This window comes from Barbus barbus, assembly GCF_936440315.1.
Source record: "Barbus barbus genome assembly, chromosome: 18".
NCBI classification, from domain to species: Eukaryota; Metazoa; Chordata; class Actinopteri; order Cypriniformes; family Cyprinidae; genus Barbus; species Barbus barbus.
Window position 1 is genome coordinate 8,386,195 of NC_136746.1, and position 12,790 is coordinate 8,398,984.

Genomic DNA, 12,790 nt, shown 5'->3' on the forward strand with positions numbered 1-12,790 from the left:
TATCTTCTTTTGTGCTCAACAAAAGAAAGAAACACATACACATTTGGAACAACATGCGGGTGAGTAAATCATGACAGAATTTTCATTTTTGAGGGAACTATCCCTTTAAGTGTGATAAGAAACATAGCCGTGAAAGTCTACTCTCGTCATGTACACATAAGTATCTTTTTAGTTCATTAATATTATCTGCAAGTACAGTTTTTATGTACTTTTAAGATTTGAAATATACAACAAGTGCACTTTCAATATGACTAAGCACACTTGGTTTTCACAAGTGTCAATTCTTGATATTTAATAAACAATCTTGCTCGGGAAACGTGCATGACAAATGTTTCAATTTCCGTCTGACAATCTCAAAGCATAAACTTCATAAAATAATAAAGTTAGTATTTGAAAACAACACATTGATATTGAAATCGTAACAATATAACTGTGACTATGCTAACACCTAACTGTGATTCATATGGCCTGTGATTCATACATGAATGTGATGCTGTACAGTACGTTTCTCAGGATCACAACACACAGTTGTCACATCTTTTATTACGGCTTGAGTACTTCCTTATCACAAAGCTGAACTCCACCCAGTCTAACAAAACAACTATACAATACATACATTGTAATACTTCACAGCCACCGCACATGGTCCATAGGGCAAAGCAGGTCCAACCTATTAGTTTGTGTGTGAGAATAAAGCAATATAAGTTAAGTAAATACTCATGTCTTTCTTACTGTCCATTTGAAGCACAAATAAGGGTTCCATGTAGCCTTGGAGCACAAGGAGCATAGCCTCAAAACAAAGAAAAACCTGAATGGTATTTGGTCTATTTTGGAGCTCTATTCACATTTGTTTAGGGTCTGTTCGTCTCGACCTCAGCAGGAACATCTTGACCGGCAAATGTAAACTCAAGACAATGAGGAGTAATGGTGGGGAAGCCTGGCCAAACAACAAGGGAGATATCCGGTTTACAGGGGAATTACTGGATTTTTTATATATATATATATCAAATGTGATTTTAAGTAATCAAAATGCTTTAGAAAAAGTGTCCCAGAAAGTATTTGTAAATTCAGTATTGTAAGTACATTCAGTAAATGCCACTGAATTAAATATTAAAGCACGTGGCAAGAGTAAACAAATACAGATGACTTTTCATCAACTGGTGTTTTGATGATTTTTAGTGGATGTATAAAGTCGCTTCTCCTCAAGTTCACACAAGTGTCCAGCAGAATAACCACAGGTGTAGAGAACTGCATTAACCATCAATCTGATCTACTAATGTTTAACAACCCTAATGTTTCATAGAACTTTTTGTCTGTATTTTACACATTTTTGTCATTTAAAACCATCATTCATTCAATCATTCATTCATTCATCTAATCAAAAACAGTAAAAACAGCAATATTGTAAAATATTATTACAATTTTAAAGAACTTCTGTATTTGAATACATATTTAAAATGCAATTTATTGCTGTGATGCAAAGTTGAATTTCCAGCATCATTACTGAAGTCTTCAGTGTCACATGATCCTTCAGAAATCATTCTAATATTCTGATTTGCTGCTCAAGAAACATTTCTGATTAGTATCAGTGTTGAAAAAAAGTTGTGCTGCCTTATGTTGTTTTGAAGCCCGTAATACACTGCATTTATTAACATTATTAAGAATTTAACATTTTTATTCAGCATGGACACATTAAATTGCTAAAAAGTGACAAAAAGATTTCTATTTCCAAACAAAAGCTGTTCTTTTGAACTTTCTATTCCTCGAAGAAAAATATAATAATCAAATCATCATATTAGAATGATTTCTGAAGGTTCATGTGATACTGAAGTCTGGAAAAATTCAGCTTTCATCACAGGAATAAATTACATTTTAACATATATATAAATAAACTGTAATAATATTTTAGAACAATACTATTTTTACAGTATTTCAAATAAATACAGCTTTGGTGAGCAAAAGAGACTACTTTTAAAAGCATTAAACAAAGTAATTATTTTTAACCAATAGTGTACATTTTTATTGTGGCTTCAGTATCCAAACACACTTTTTGATGCCTCTATATGAGTTTTCTATACTTTTTTGGCATGGATAACCTAGTTCTTCTTCCTCCCTTGATCTCAGGCTTATTTAGATCAGTCCATTCTTAGAGTGAGAAACATAACTGATAAAGCTACACCCGTCATTTACATTATAATTATCCAGTACAAAGGAGCAGGCGAGCGCGCACACACACACACACACACACACACACACACAATACATAAAGGTTATTATTCTGTACAAACTGTTTTATCTATTTACCCTAAACCTGTCCCTCAAAAAAAAAAAAAAATCATTCTGTACGATTTATAAACTCACGGGGACCAAAAAAATGTTCCCACTCCTCCTCATCACCCATTACTAGCAACAGTAACGTGTAAACACAACTCACATGTGTAGATCAACCTGTTTCTCTTATAGTGATATTAGCAGTATTATAATGTGTGACATCAGGAAACTGAGCAGTGCCTGACTCCAGCAGGGAAACACTCTACTGGACTTATCCTGCCCTTTATGGATATTGTCGTCGCCAGTCCACCATCTGTCGGCCTGTAAACAGTGACCTCCCGCACATTATGAGTAAATATTTGCAATTTAGTGAAATAGTTAAGATTGAGGGCCAAGCTGCATCTCTCATGCAGAGCCAGCAGGATTTCTTTGAAGTCTTTTTTCTTCATCAGGGGATTTTCTGGACACTGATTTACACCTCAAAACCAACGACACAACTACAGCATGAAATAAACTGTAAAGCTTGTGCATGATTATCTATCGATCGATCGGTCTGTCTGTCTGTCTGTCGTAAACAGATAGACAGATTATCCTATTTAAATCAATGTGATAAACAGGTTAGTAATCTAAAAAAGTAATCTAAAAGTAATCAAAAAGTAGTCAGATTATATTGCCTTCAATACATAATGTAATGAATTATGTTACTGACTAGAATTTTTGTCATGTAATTTGGAATCAATCTATCCAGCACTGTATAGATAGATAGATAGATAGATAGATAGATAGATAGATAGATAGATAGATAGATAGATAGATAGATAGATAGATAGATAGATAGATAGATTTACTGGACACGACAGCAGTGTTTCATGAATCTGGCACCCCCTTAACCAGCAATTCCTGTCAAACACAGTGCAGCACAAATAGAAACTTTCAGAAGGCTTGACTGACGATGCCAATAAAGATGACAAAACCAGCAGGAGAGAGGCTGGAAATGGGAGGCGGTGAGGAACCGGGTCTTTCCTGCCATAATCAGAAGTCAGAGCATTTCCTGTCATTGTAGGAGCTCCAGGGCCATTGACCACGCTGACACACAAACATGCACACTCAAGCGTTTGCATTCACACATATAAGACACGGCATACAGATTTACAACACATTCCTGACGGACAAATGTTACCGCACTAAAGAAATACATCACGGCCCATTTGGCACTGATCTGCTCGCCGTGGTTCTTGATAAATACTTTATCATAAACAGAGTGGGGCTATATAAATATTTCCCCGCTGTTATCATTCTTCCTTATTTTATATATGACTTCAATGGTGGTGATAGCTTTTATCAAAGTCACTACAGTGCTTTAAAACGCTGGCAAAAACAAACAGCTTTGAATGACTAAACCGAGTCAAGGTTGCCTGAATGCCCTGCAGTATCTGTTGTGTACAACAGGCAGAAGTCTGAGCCACATGTGAATCATGGTCATTTATGAATGGTGAGCAATATGTGAATGGCAGTGTGCTAAACGTTCTCATCCTTTCTTGAGTGAACGCTCATTTTCTTCTGTTTATTTTAGAGAAGGCTGTGTTATGCAAGTGCTATCATATAACCAAAGCAAGCGAACTGTCATGAATCATGTATTGTTTGAAATATGCATTTATATGCACCGAGCAGGTTTTGACACTGCATACAGATGAGTTCAGTCTTAGTCAGCCATAGAAAACAAAACTACCAGGTTGGGGCAACCCCTATAACGCCTTTCAAAGGCAGCTAAACATGCAGACAGAATGCAGACCACTGCGGTTAGACTCAACCTCAGCATGCAGAAGCCGTCAGGGTTCATGCGAATCGAGAGAGAGATTGTTTTCAGGGAAAAACTACAATAGAAAAGGTGGCTTGTGTGTGTGTGTGACTTTAAGAGCTAATGCATAAGCATGTTGCAAAACAGCTCGTTTTTTTTTTTTTTTTTTTTGCAATGAAAACCACATGGACTACATTCCAACGTTTGTTTTGTTTTTTTTCAAAATTATTTTATTGGGAGAACTACAAAAATATACAGTACAAAGTTAACAGTCTCACACGCAATTTGTAGTGAACTGACTCCCCGAAAAACAAATGTGTTACAAATCCTGTTCTTTTTGTATTTTTTATTACATTCAAAAAGCTTTACTTCTGATAAAGTAGTCAAAAAGGTACATAGTGCGAATCCCCTGTACCTACTATGTACAAACTAAATGTGTTCAAACTCTTCCCCGTCCAGCAAGTTTGGAAGATTCAGACCATTACCATATCATAGGAAAGCAAGAGAACAAACAAAAAGGCAAAACAATGCAAGGAATAGGGAGTAATAGAAAAATACAACTCAGATTGTTGCTCCAAGTCTCTATTTCTCTCCTTTGATAAGTGGTAACAACCTTCCAAGAAGTTTAAATTACAAACTACATTCATTTCCTCTTGTTGTAAAACAATAACATGTATGAAAATACTTTATTTGGTTAATCATAAGGCAATGTAAGATGGTGAATCCCCACAGGCACTAGGCAGTAATACTGGGGCTCTGGTCTGCTACATTCTCACGCACGTGGCTGCCGTGCATTGTATAGATATATACTTATAAAAAAAAAAAATTAAATAAAATACTTTTTGGTTAATCGATTTACTTGGGATCTTTGAAATCTGATTTCTATGAAAATGTAAGGCTAGTACATGTTCGGACGGTCCTCTGCCAACCAGTTTATACCTTCTACAGACAAACCTAAAGGGACTCCAAACTGACAAAAACCTTCTGAAAAGTAACATCCCAACAAACAGCAAATCACACACTGTTTTTTTAATGAACGTAAACAAGGAAACAAAATTAATGAAATAAATATCACAATCTCTTAAATTAAGATTTTTTTTTTTTACTCATTTACAATAAAATAAAGAGTTACAAAAAGAGACCAAACAAAAATATATATTACTGTGAAAAGAACATACACTCCACTTTATGTAGATTAATAATGGCGATCATAATTTAAACATAAAAGAATATAGATCTATTGCTTCATCATACTCGATAAATACAGTATGGACATAATTAACAATGTAGCCTATACTTTTCACAAGATAAAATAAATAAGTTAAATAGTTCATAGCCAGTTAAGCACTGCTATGTAATCACTTGTATCAGCTAAAAAATAAAAAAAAGATATATTCAACCATCAGCAGCGATTTCCCAACAAGCCAAACGAGAGAGCTTCAAACTGCACAAACCAACCAAACCACTGGGTGGCGCCGCGAAACTGGATACACTTTTGGAATGAATGCACATACTTTGAAAACTAGTATACTTTTCGTCAAGGCATATTCTTGGCAAGGATGAAGGAAAATCTGAAACCGCTCTGTCTTTCACGTTCACAAGTCTTTTGTACAAAAATCTGGAAAGTAAGTGGTCCAAAAAGACCAGGAGAATGCAACAAACTGCACCGGTGGAATGCCTTCAAAGCAGTTCAAACAGACTAATGCCATGTCGAACAAATCCATCTCCCTCGATATTAAAGTCTACGGGAGACTCCTCCGCTATCGAGTCCACTACGACAACAAAAGCGGATTAATCATCGGAAATCGACAGCCTGCTGAAGATTGGCAAACGCCTTCCGCCGTCCAGACTGGGAGACTCAGAGCCGCTGAGACTTCCGGAGGAGCTGAGCGAGCCGCTGGCGTAGCTCTCCCGGTCAGAGATGCTGTCAGGCGGGCTGGGGGGCGAGTCGAACACCGGCGACTCTGACAGGCGCTGGAGGGACTGCAAGTGGCTGAGGCCGTCCCCCATGTTGACCTGAAGGTTTGCGTAATAACCGTTTTGCGTGTGCACGGCCAGCGGCGCGAGCAGGGCTTTGAGGTCTTGGCCGGTGAAAGAGAAGGCACTGTTTCCGAGGCACCGAGCGTCTTCGTAGAAGCTCGCGGCGAAGGAGGAGCCGCTGGAGGGAGGCGGAGTGCGCGACGTGGGGCTCTCGAGGAGGGGCGAGTCGAGTCCGTGGTGGTGGTGGTGGTGGTGGCTGGAGAAACCCGAGAAGCTGAGGCTGTGGTGGAGTTTCGGTCGGTGCTGGTGCTGCTGTCCGTAGCCGCTCACCGGCTCGCACCGAGCGGGCTTGGCGGACTCTCCCTGCACGCTGTTGGCGTTGCTCGGCGCCGGTCTGCGCTCGTCGGCGTTGTGGATGAAGTGGCACCGCGGACCGTATGGGCAGAAGCCGATGGTGTGGAAAGTGCGACAGGGCTCGGTTTTGTACTTGGGGTGGCGAGACAGGCTTCTCAGCTCGTGGTAGCCGTGCGCAAACTGGCACTTCTCGCCGTACTTGCAAGCGCCGTTTTCCTCGAAGGGCCTGCAGAGCTCCGTCTTGTAGCGGGTGGAGTTGATCTGCGAGCCCGGCTTCTGCTGCAGCTGCTGGGCGCTCTCGCTGTAGGCGCGGTCGCGGAACTTGTTCTCCTTGTTCATGATGGCGTTCTCCTTCATGCTGCTGTAGGAGCTGGCGGGGTACTTGTTGCCGTTTGTCATGGACTCCATGTTGCTGGTGGAGTTTCGACGGAAGAATCCTGACGCGTACGAGTTGCAGTTGTTGGTGCTGCTGCTGGAGGTTGTTACCGGGGCCCCGACTGCTTTCTTATCCAGCATGCTGTTAATGTGAATGGCGTTCATGTTGAGGCTCTTCTCCTGCTATGCAGAGAGGAGGAAAGAGGAGAAACACAGTTACAATCAATGCAAAGTAGTTGCAAAACTATTTATGCACTCGTTTGTGCCGTGCGTTAACTTAGTAAAGTTCCAGCAAAGATAAGAAGCAAAGTACCTTGTACAGCATGTCGATGTCGTAGAAAGCGGACAGGATGGTCGCAGACATTTCTGTTTCTTCAGAAGAAGACAGTCGCAGATTATCTCTCATTTGAGGACCGACCTGGAGCCTTTGGATGCGAAGGCTTTTAGTTTGCTACTGGCTTAGAGTTTGTGCAAAAGATACGGAACAAAAAAGGCTAGTCTCAGAAGTGCTCTGAAACTCAAGAGAGGGAAGGCTGAGTTCCTCGTTGTGTTGTCAGTCTTCTCCCACCGCGCAGTGCCGAGCCAGAACAGTAAAGAGCCTGTTTTACTCTCCCGCACATATATGCTTGAGGACAGCGCGTAAAGAGGAGGCGGCACTCACTGTGAAAGTTGCCTCAAAGTTACGCCCTGTTTTTTCAAGTGTCGCCGGGACTGTGGAGCTGATTGGTCGCTTTCTGCACCCCTCCTGCGGCGTACTCACTCACTCACTCACAGCACCTCTCCAACACTGAACAACTTACAAGATGAACTCAGTGCAATCAACATACATTTCCAATTCAAGAAAAGTCAATAAATACTTCAAAATAATATAGAAATACTAATACATAATATATTTTCAAGCATTTAGGTTTTAGGACAACCTTGATCAAAGGTTTTGATCAACTGACTAACTAGTGTGTGTGTGTGTGTGTGTGTGTGTGTGTGTGTGTGTGTGTGTGTGTGTGTGTGTGTGTGTGTGTGTGTGTGTGTGTGTGTGTATATATATATATATATATATATGTTATATCATGCAGACACGCACGGTATTGACACTTGGCGTGCAGGAGATTCATGCGGCGGCTCGAGACTGGTCACTGGGAGTTCGATTGCATAATCGAGACCGAGAGGCCACACTTTGAAGTTGTGCCAAATCTGATACACAGAGTGAGAAACTATGATACTTATCTGCATGTTACCTTTTCCTCTGATTATCTTTCCCTGTATAAATAAAGTGCATTTTAGCCTGGAAATGCATAAAAAAAAAACACAAAAAAGCAATATTTCATTATTTATTATTTTTTGCATTGTGTCATTAATTTAGAAAATACAGACATACGAAACCTAAAAGTTTCAACAAGTTGCAACAAAGTAAAAATCAAATCCTTCAAGAAACTCTAATAAAAACGATACAATACTGCCCCCTAACGGTCTCAACGCCTATCGTCGAAAAAAAGGGCTTGAGCGCCACCTACAGGCACAAAATATAACAGGCCGAAAATATATTTCACTTCACATTCCCTCTTTTTTCCTCTTTCAGTTCCCATTGCATATCTCAGCAGTACTCTTGTATTACAATTCCTTTTTTATGGTTTCAGTGAAGCACATTTATACATAAATGAAAAAAACCCCTCCTGATCCTCTTGAGGAGAACGGTATGTATTATTTTACCAACCCTGTGAGTGTGTGTGTGTGTGTGTGTGTGTGTGGAATAGGCTGCTGACATTCCAAAGCATTACATCATTTTACAGTAAAATAGGGAACATTGCTACTACAGCCCCTGCAGGCAGCCCAGCTGTCTACTTAGCAAACGGACACCAGACGGTTTTGCTCAGATTGCATAACATACACAGGAGGAGCAACCAAACAATTTCTTTAACTAAAAACAGTTAAGCTATGCATTAAAAATACAACAGCTTGCTCAAATACCACAAGGTGTGATATTGAAAACACAGCTGAGGAGAATAAAACCTCTCTCATTCTCAGTATCGCAAACACACATTACTGTACAAACGTAATCCCACAGTTAAATGAACGTAATAAACTTTATTTGAATTAAAAAAGCTTGTGGTTATGCCTGCATGCAATTCAGCTCTTAAACAGGAAAACCACGGTGAGATTAAAATAGGTTCATAATGCATGACCCCTTTCACTTTCTCCATCTTTCACAGTCATCTAAGAAGATCTAAGTGCATCTAGAAGATTCTGAACGAGTGATGTTCTCTCTTTCAGCAGCGATATCTTGGCATACTCGATGGTGGCTGAAAACTGGGGCAGTGCAGGGAGGGCTTTCATCGAACTCTGAGCTGCCAGGGCATTGCTCTTTGCGATGGCTGATAGTCGGTCCAGTTCTGCGGAGCTTACATCAGGTGAATGTGTCACTCTTAGGAGGGAAGAGAGATGTCTGTGCAACATTCGTGCCCATAACAAAGGCTCTGCCCACAGATTAAGATCTCCCTTCTCAAAGAGGAACTCCTCATCCTGGAAAAACAAGACAATAAGAAGAACCTATTTAAACTAGATTTTCTGAAAACAAAGTGAGCAGGGCATCGACAATGGAGACGATGGGTGCTTCCAGGGAATTGCTATGCAGTGTTTTGAGTGATTTTTAGTTCTTTGATATGCAGTAGGGTGTTCTGGGGGATTTCTAGGGTGTTAATAAGTGAATGCTTAGTGGCCTATTTTAATAGACAGGTCATATAAAGTGCAACAGTTGGATTCTAGAACTAAAAATCCAATTTATAGATTTTAAACTGTAACATTCACCTTTAAAGACAAAATCACTTTGAGCAGTGAGGTTGTAAATCAATGGTATATGCTTTTGTTGAAGCCGCCAGTCCCTTATTTTTAAAATGATCATATTGAATAGAGGAATTCCTGGTGGAAAAACTACATTACCCATGATTCTGCAGAAAAATATCCACCAATCAGTGAACTGCGACAAGCAATTCACAAAAGAATACTTTAGCATCTGTTATGACATACTTGAGTCAGTCTCCATATGCTCTTAAACTACTTTGTATATTAATATTTGTTTATTAAAACATAATTTTCAATAAACTAAATATATTGCTTCTATTAAGTCATTCTCAGTGCTTTATGGGATTTGTAGACCTTTCCTCATTGAAGCTGTTAAGAATCCAATTCTTAAATAAATTTTTTAGCTTCAAATCAAAGTTTGTAATGTTGTGATTCACCTTGTAACTCTTCAACAAAGACTTTTTTAGTCTATGGGGTTTTCCACACAATTTTATCACCCGCTATGTGAAACCTAAACATTTCAGAGTTTTGAATAGTAATAGCACACCTCTCCACAATAATTTGCCAAATTTTTGTGTCATGATTCTGATGTCATTTGTGGCCGCAGAACAAACGAGGGACGAATTTAGTGCCAAAGTTTAAAAAAGCTCCCAAACATGAGCAAAATCAGTGATGCATTAAAAAAAAGTTACACAAGAAAAAAGCAAAAGTGCTCCTTACCAAGTCAAGTGACTCTTCACGCCTTGTATCCGATTGTTCATCTCCCAGGAGCCATTGTATCAGGTTCACCATTCCAGCAGCCACCTGGCCCCACATCTGGAACAGCTGGCACAAAAGACCCACCCCCATATCCAGGGCAACCGGAGGAGAGACGGCACCCATAGAAACACCTAGAAATGCAGCAGAACACAGAAGTCTGACAAATATTCCCTGATGTAACAGAATTCAGCGAAACGAATGATTCTGGAACACATGTATGGAAAGTTTAAATAGATCAATTTAATGAGCCACGTCAATCTTAGTCTGGTTTCTTTCGTCTCCAAGGCATTACTGGGTTGAGGCAATGGAGGTGGTGCTTTGCCACAATGCAATCTGCTCCCAATCTGAGATTTGCCAGAGCGTTGGATGTAGAGCAACAGCCTGAGATTGATGCCTCGCTCTCTTTTTGTTCTCTAGACAGCATGTTTCCATCTTCGCCTGGCATGGAACTCATTTGAGAAAAACAAAACTATACCTCAGAAGCAAAACGCACACAATGGAAACCACAACGTGCCATATGCTCGCGTGCAGGCATTTGAGACGGGCCGTTTTTGACTCAACGGTCGGGAAGTTGCATCTAAGAATAGATTTAGACGCGAGATAAGGGAAGTGAGAAAATATCCAAGTACGTGAAAGAAGACACAACAACACTGACGCCCATTCAGGACGGCTGTTGACCTCCCTTTGGCTTTAACGACCCCAGTTGTTCATGCATCAAAGCAGTAACGTGAGAGATCTGGTGCAGTTTGTTTTGAACTCCGGTTTCCCTCCATCAACCCCCTTCCTAACCAGAATCTGACATGCAAATTACTAAGGCGACTTTAAAAGTCACCAGGACTTGCCAGTCAAAACCAAAAGAGAGAGAACAAGAGTAAAGCAACACCTTAAAGGCTGCCCACCCATTCACCCCTCCCCCAAAAGGAACTCTGGGAAAGCAACCTCTACACAGATCGGCTTTCCAAGGCAAACTTAAGTAGAAGGCCACAGGCAGACGTTACAAGAACGTGGAAAGATGTCGATTGTGTAGACTCAGATGGTGACACGGTCCTTTCTCTCTGTGATGTGTTGGGACGCCCCATCTCTTGCTTTACCGGAGTCTGATGTCAGAGGTGCTTTTCATCCCCATGGGCTTTGGTGCTGGACGCCATCCAAGGCCGAACAAATAACCGGCACCCAGACATTAAGAAATAATAGGAAACTCAAGCTCTTTCCATTCCCTTTTCTGTGGTTTAGCACTTCAATAACATGATTTCACAATCCCTTCAGTGCTTACTCAACAGGATGTTCTGCTCGCATCTGCAAGAATGAGTGTTTTCGGAGTTATTTTTAAGTCAAGTCAAAGTTTATTTCTATAGCACGTTTAAAAGCAACAGAGTTGCACCAAAGTGCTGTACAACAAATACAAATACAATACAGCAAAAACAGAGAAAGGCCTTGAACACTCATTAAGGAGAACCTTTTGATGCGTTTCAGAACATTCATACAACATATCGCATCTGTATAATTTCCAAATTTAAAGGCTGAAAATTTATACTCTCATTAAAAAAAACTACTTTTGGGAGTACAACAGCTTGTCACTTGTGCAGTACCCTTTTTATGATACTTTATTGTACCTTTAACGATCATAGTAGCACCTTAAGTGTACATATTACTACTCTAAGGTACTATTGTGCACCTTTAATGAGTAGACAAGGTACAAAGTTGTCCTTTTACCACTTCTGTATTTCCATTATGTTTCTAACGGCGTATGGAGCAGTGTTCAAGGCCTTTCTGCTCTTAAAGGGATAGTTTACCCAAAAACTAAAATTCTGTCACCATTGACTCACCCTCATGTTCTTCAAACCTGTATGATGTTTTTTCTTCTGTGGATATTTTGAAGAATGCTTGAAACCAAACTGTTTTGGTGACCAGTGGCTTCTATTATGTGGACATAAACACACTAGCTGGGTTTCCATCCAAAGTTGTGAATTTAACGTGTGCGCAAAATTGGAATATTGCAAATAAAACATTTGCGAATAAGCACCGTTTCCATCCAACGAGTCACTTTCTGATAAACTAGCACTATATATATATATATTAGGGCCGGGACTTTAACGCGTTAATTTAGATTAATTAATTACACAAAAATAACGCGTTAAATTTTTTTAACGCATTTTAATCGCACTTATTTTTGCACCGCGGAACGTTTCTCACTGGATGAGTTTCGGCGGACCGATTATACTGGAGCACCAACTAGCGTTCTAGGCAGAACGGACTTGCGTTCTCGTGGAGACCGGTCTTGCCAAGCTTCCTTGGAAGAACGAACTCGGAAGGACGCGAGAACACAGAACGCACACTTATGAGAACTGAGATGTACTGCATTCCTGCTTAACTGACCGCATAGTCTCAGCATAAGCAGCGACCAATGAACAATAAATATTACAAAATGTCATAACTTATTAAAACATTTCATACTAT

General features: G+C 40.1%; 2 protein-coding genes across 3 annotated transcripts in view; both read right to left on the minus strand.

Annotated features, from left to right (window-relative positions):
- Positions 1-4,240: 4,240 nt before the first annotated feature.
- On the minus strand, positions 4,241-7,412 carry LOC306884399 (mRNA decay activator protein ZFP36L2-A-like). Of its 2 annotated transcripts, none has more exons than XM_079440215.1 (2): positions 7,092-7,412; positions 4,241-6,961 (listed from the first exon to the last, which is right to left on the minus strand). In XM_079440215.1, exons 1-2 carry the CDS (start codon positions 7,182-7,184, stop codon positions 5,861-5,863), a joined length of 1,194 nt encoding a protein of 397 aa, XP_079296341.1. In that variant the 5' UTR covers positions 7,185-7,412; the 3' UTR covers positions 4,241-5,860. The 2 variants fall into 2 exon arrangements, with proteins under 2 accessions (XP_079296341.1, XP_079296342.1); XM_079440216.1 differs by having other exon boundaries at positions 4,248-6,958; positions 7,092-7,370.
- Positions 7,413-8,091: 679 nt separating this feature from the next.
- The window catches only part of LOC306884461 (tRNA (32-2'-O)-methyltransferase regulator THADA-like), a 93,108-nt gene continuing 88,409 nt past the window's right edge, over positions 8,092-12,790 (minus strand). The window contains exons 37-38 of the mRNA XM_079440333.1: positions 10,295-10,464; positions 8,092-9,295 (exon numbers count right to left, since the gene is read on the minus strand). Of these exons, the coding sequence (XP_079296459.1) occupies positions 8,990-9,295; positions 10,295-10,464 (476 nt within the window). The 3' untranslated portion in view covers positions 8,092-8,989. The remainder of the gene's footprint in view (positions 9,296-10,294; positions 10,465-12,790) is intronic.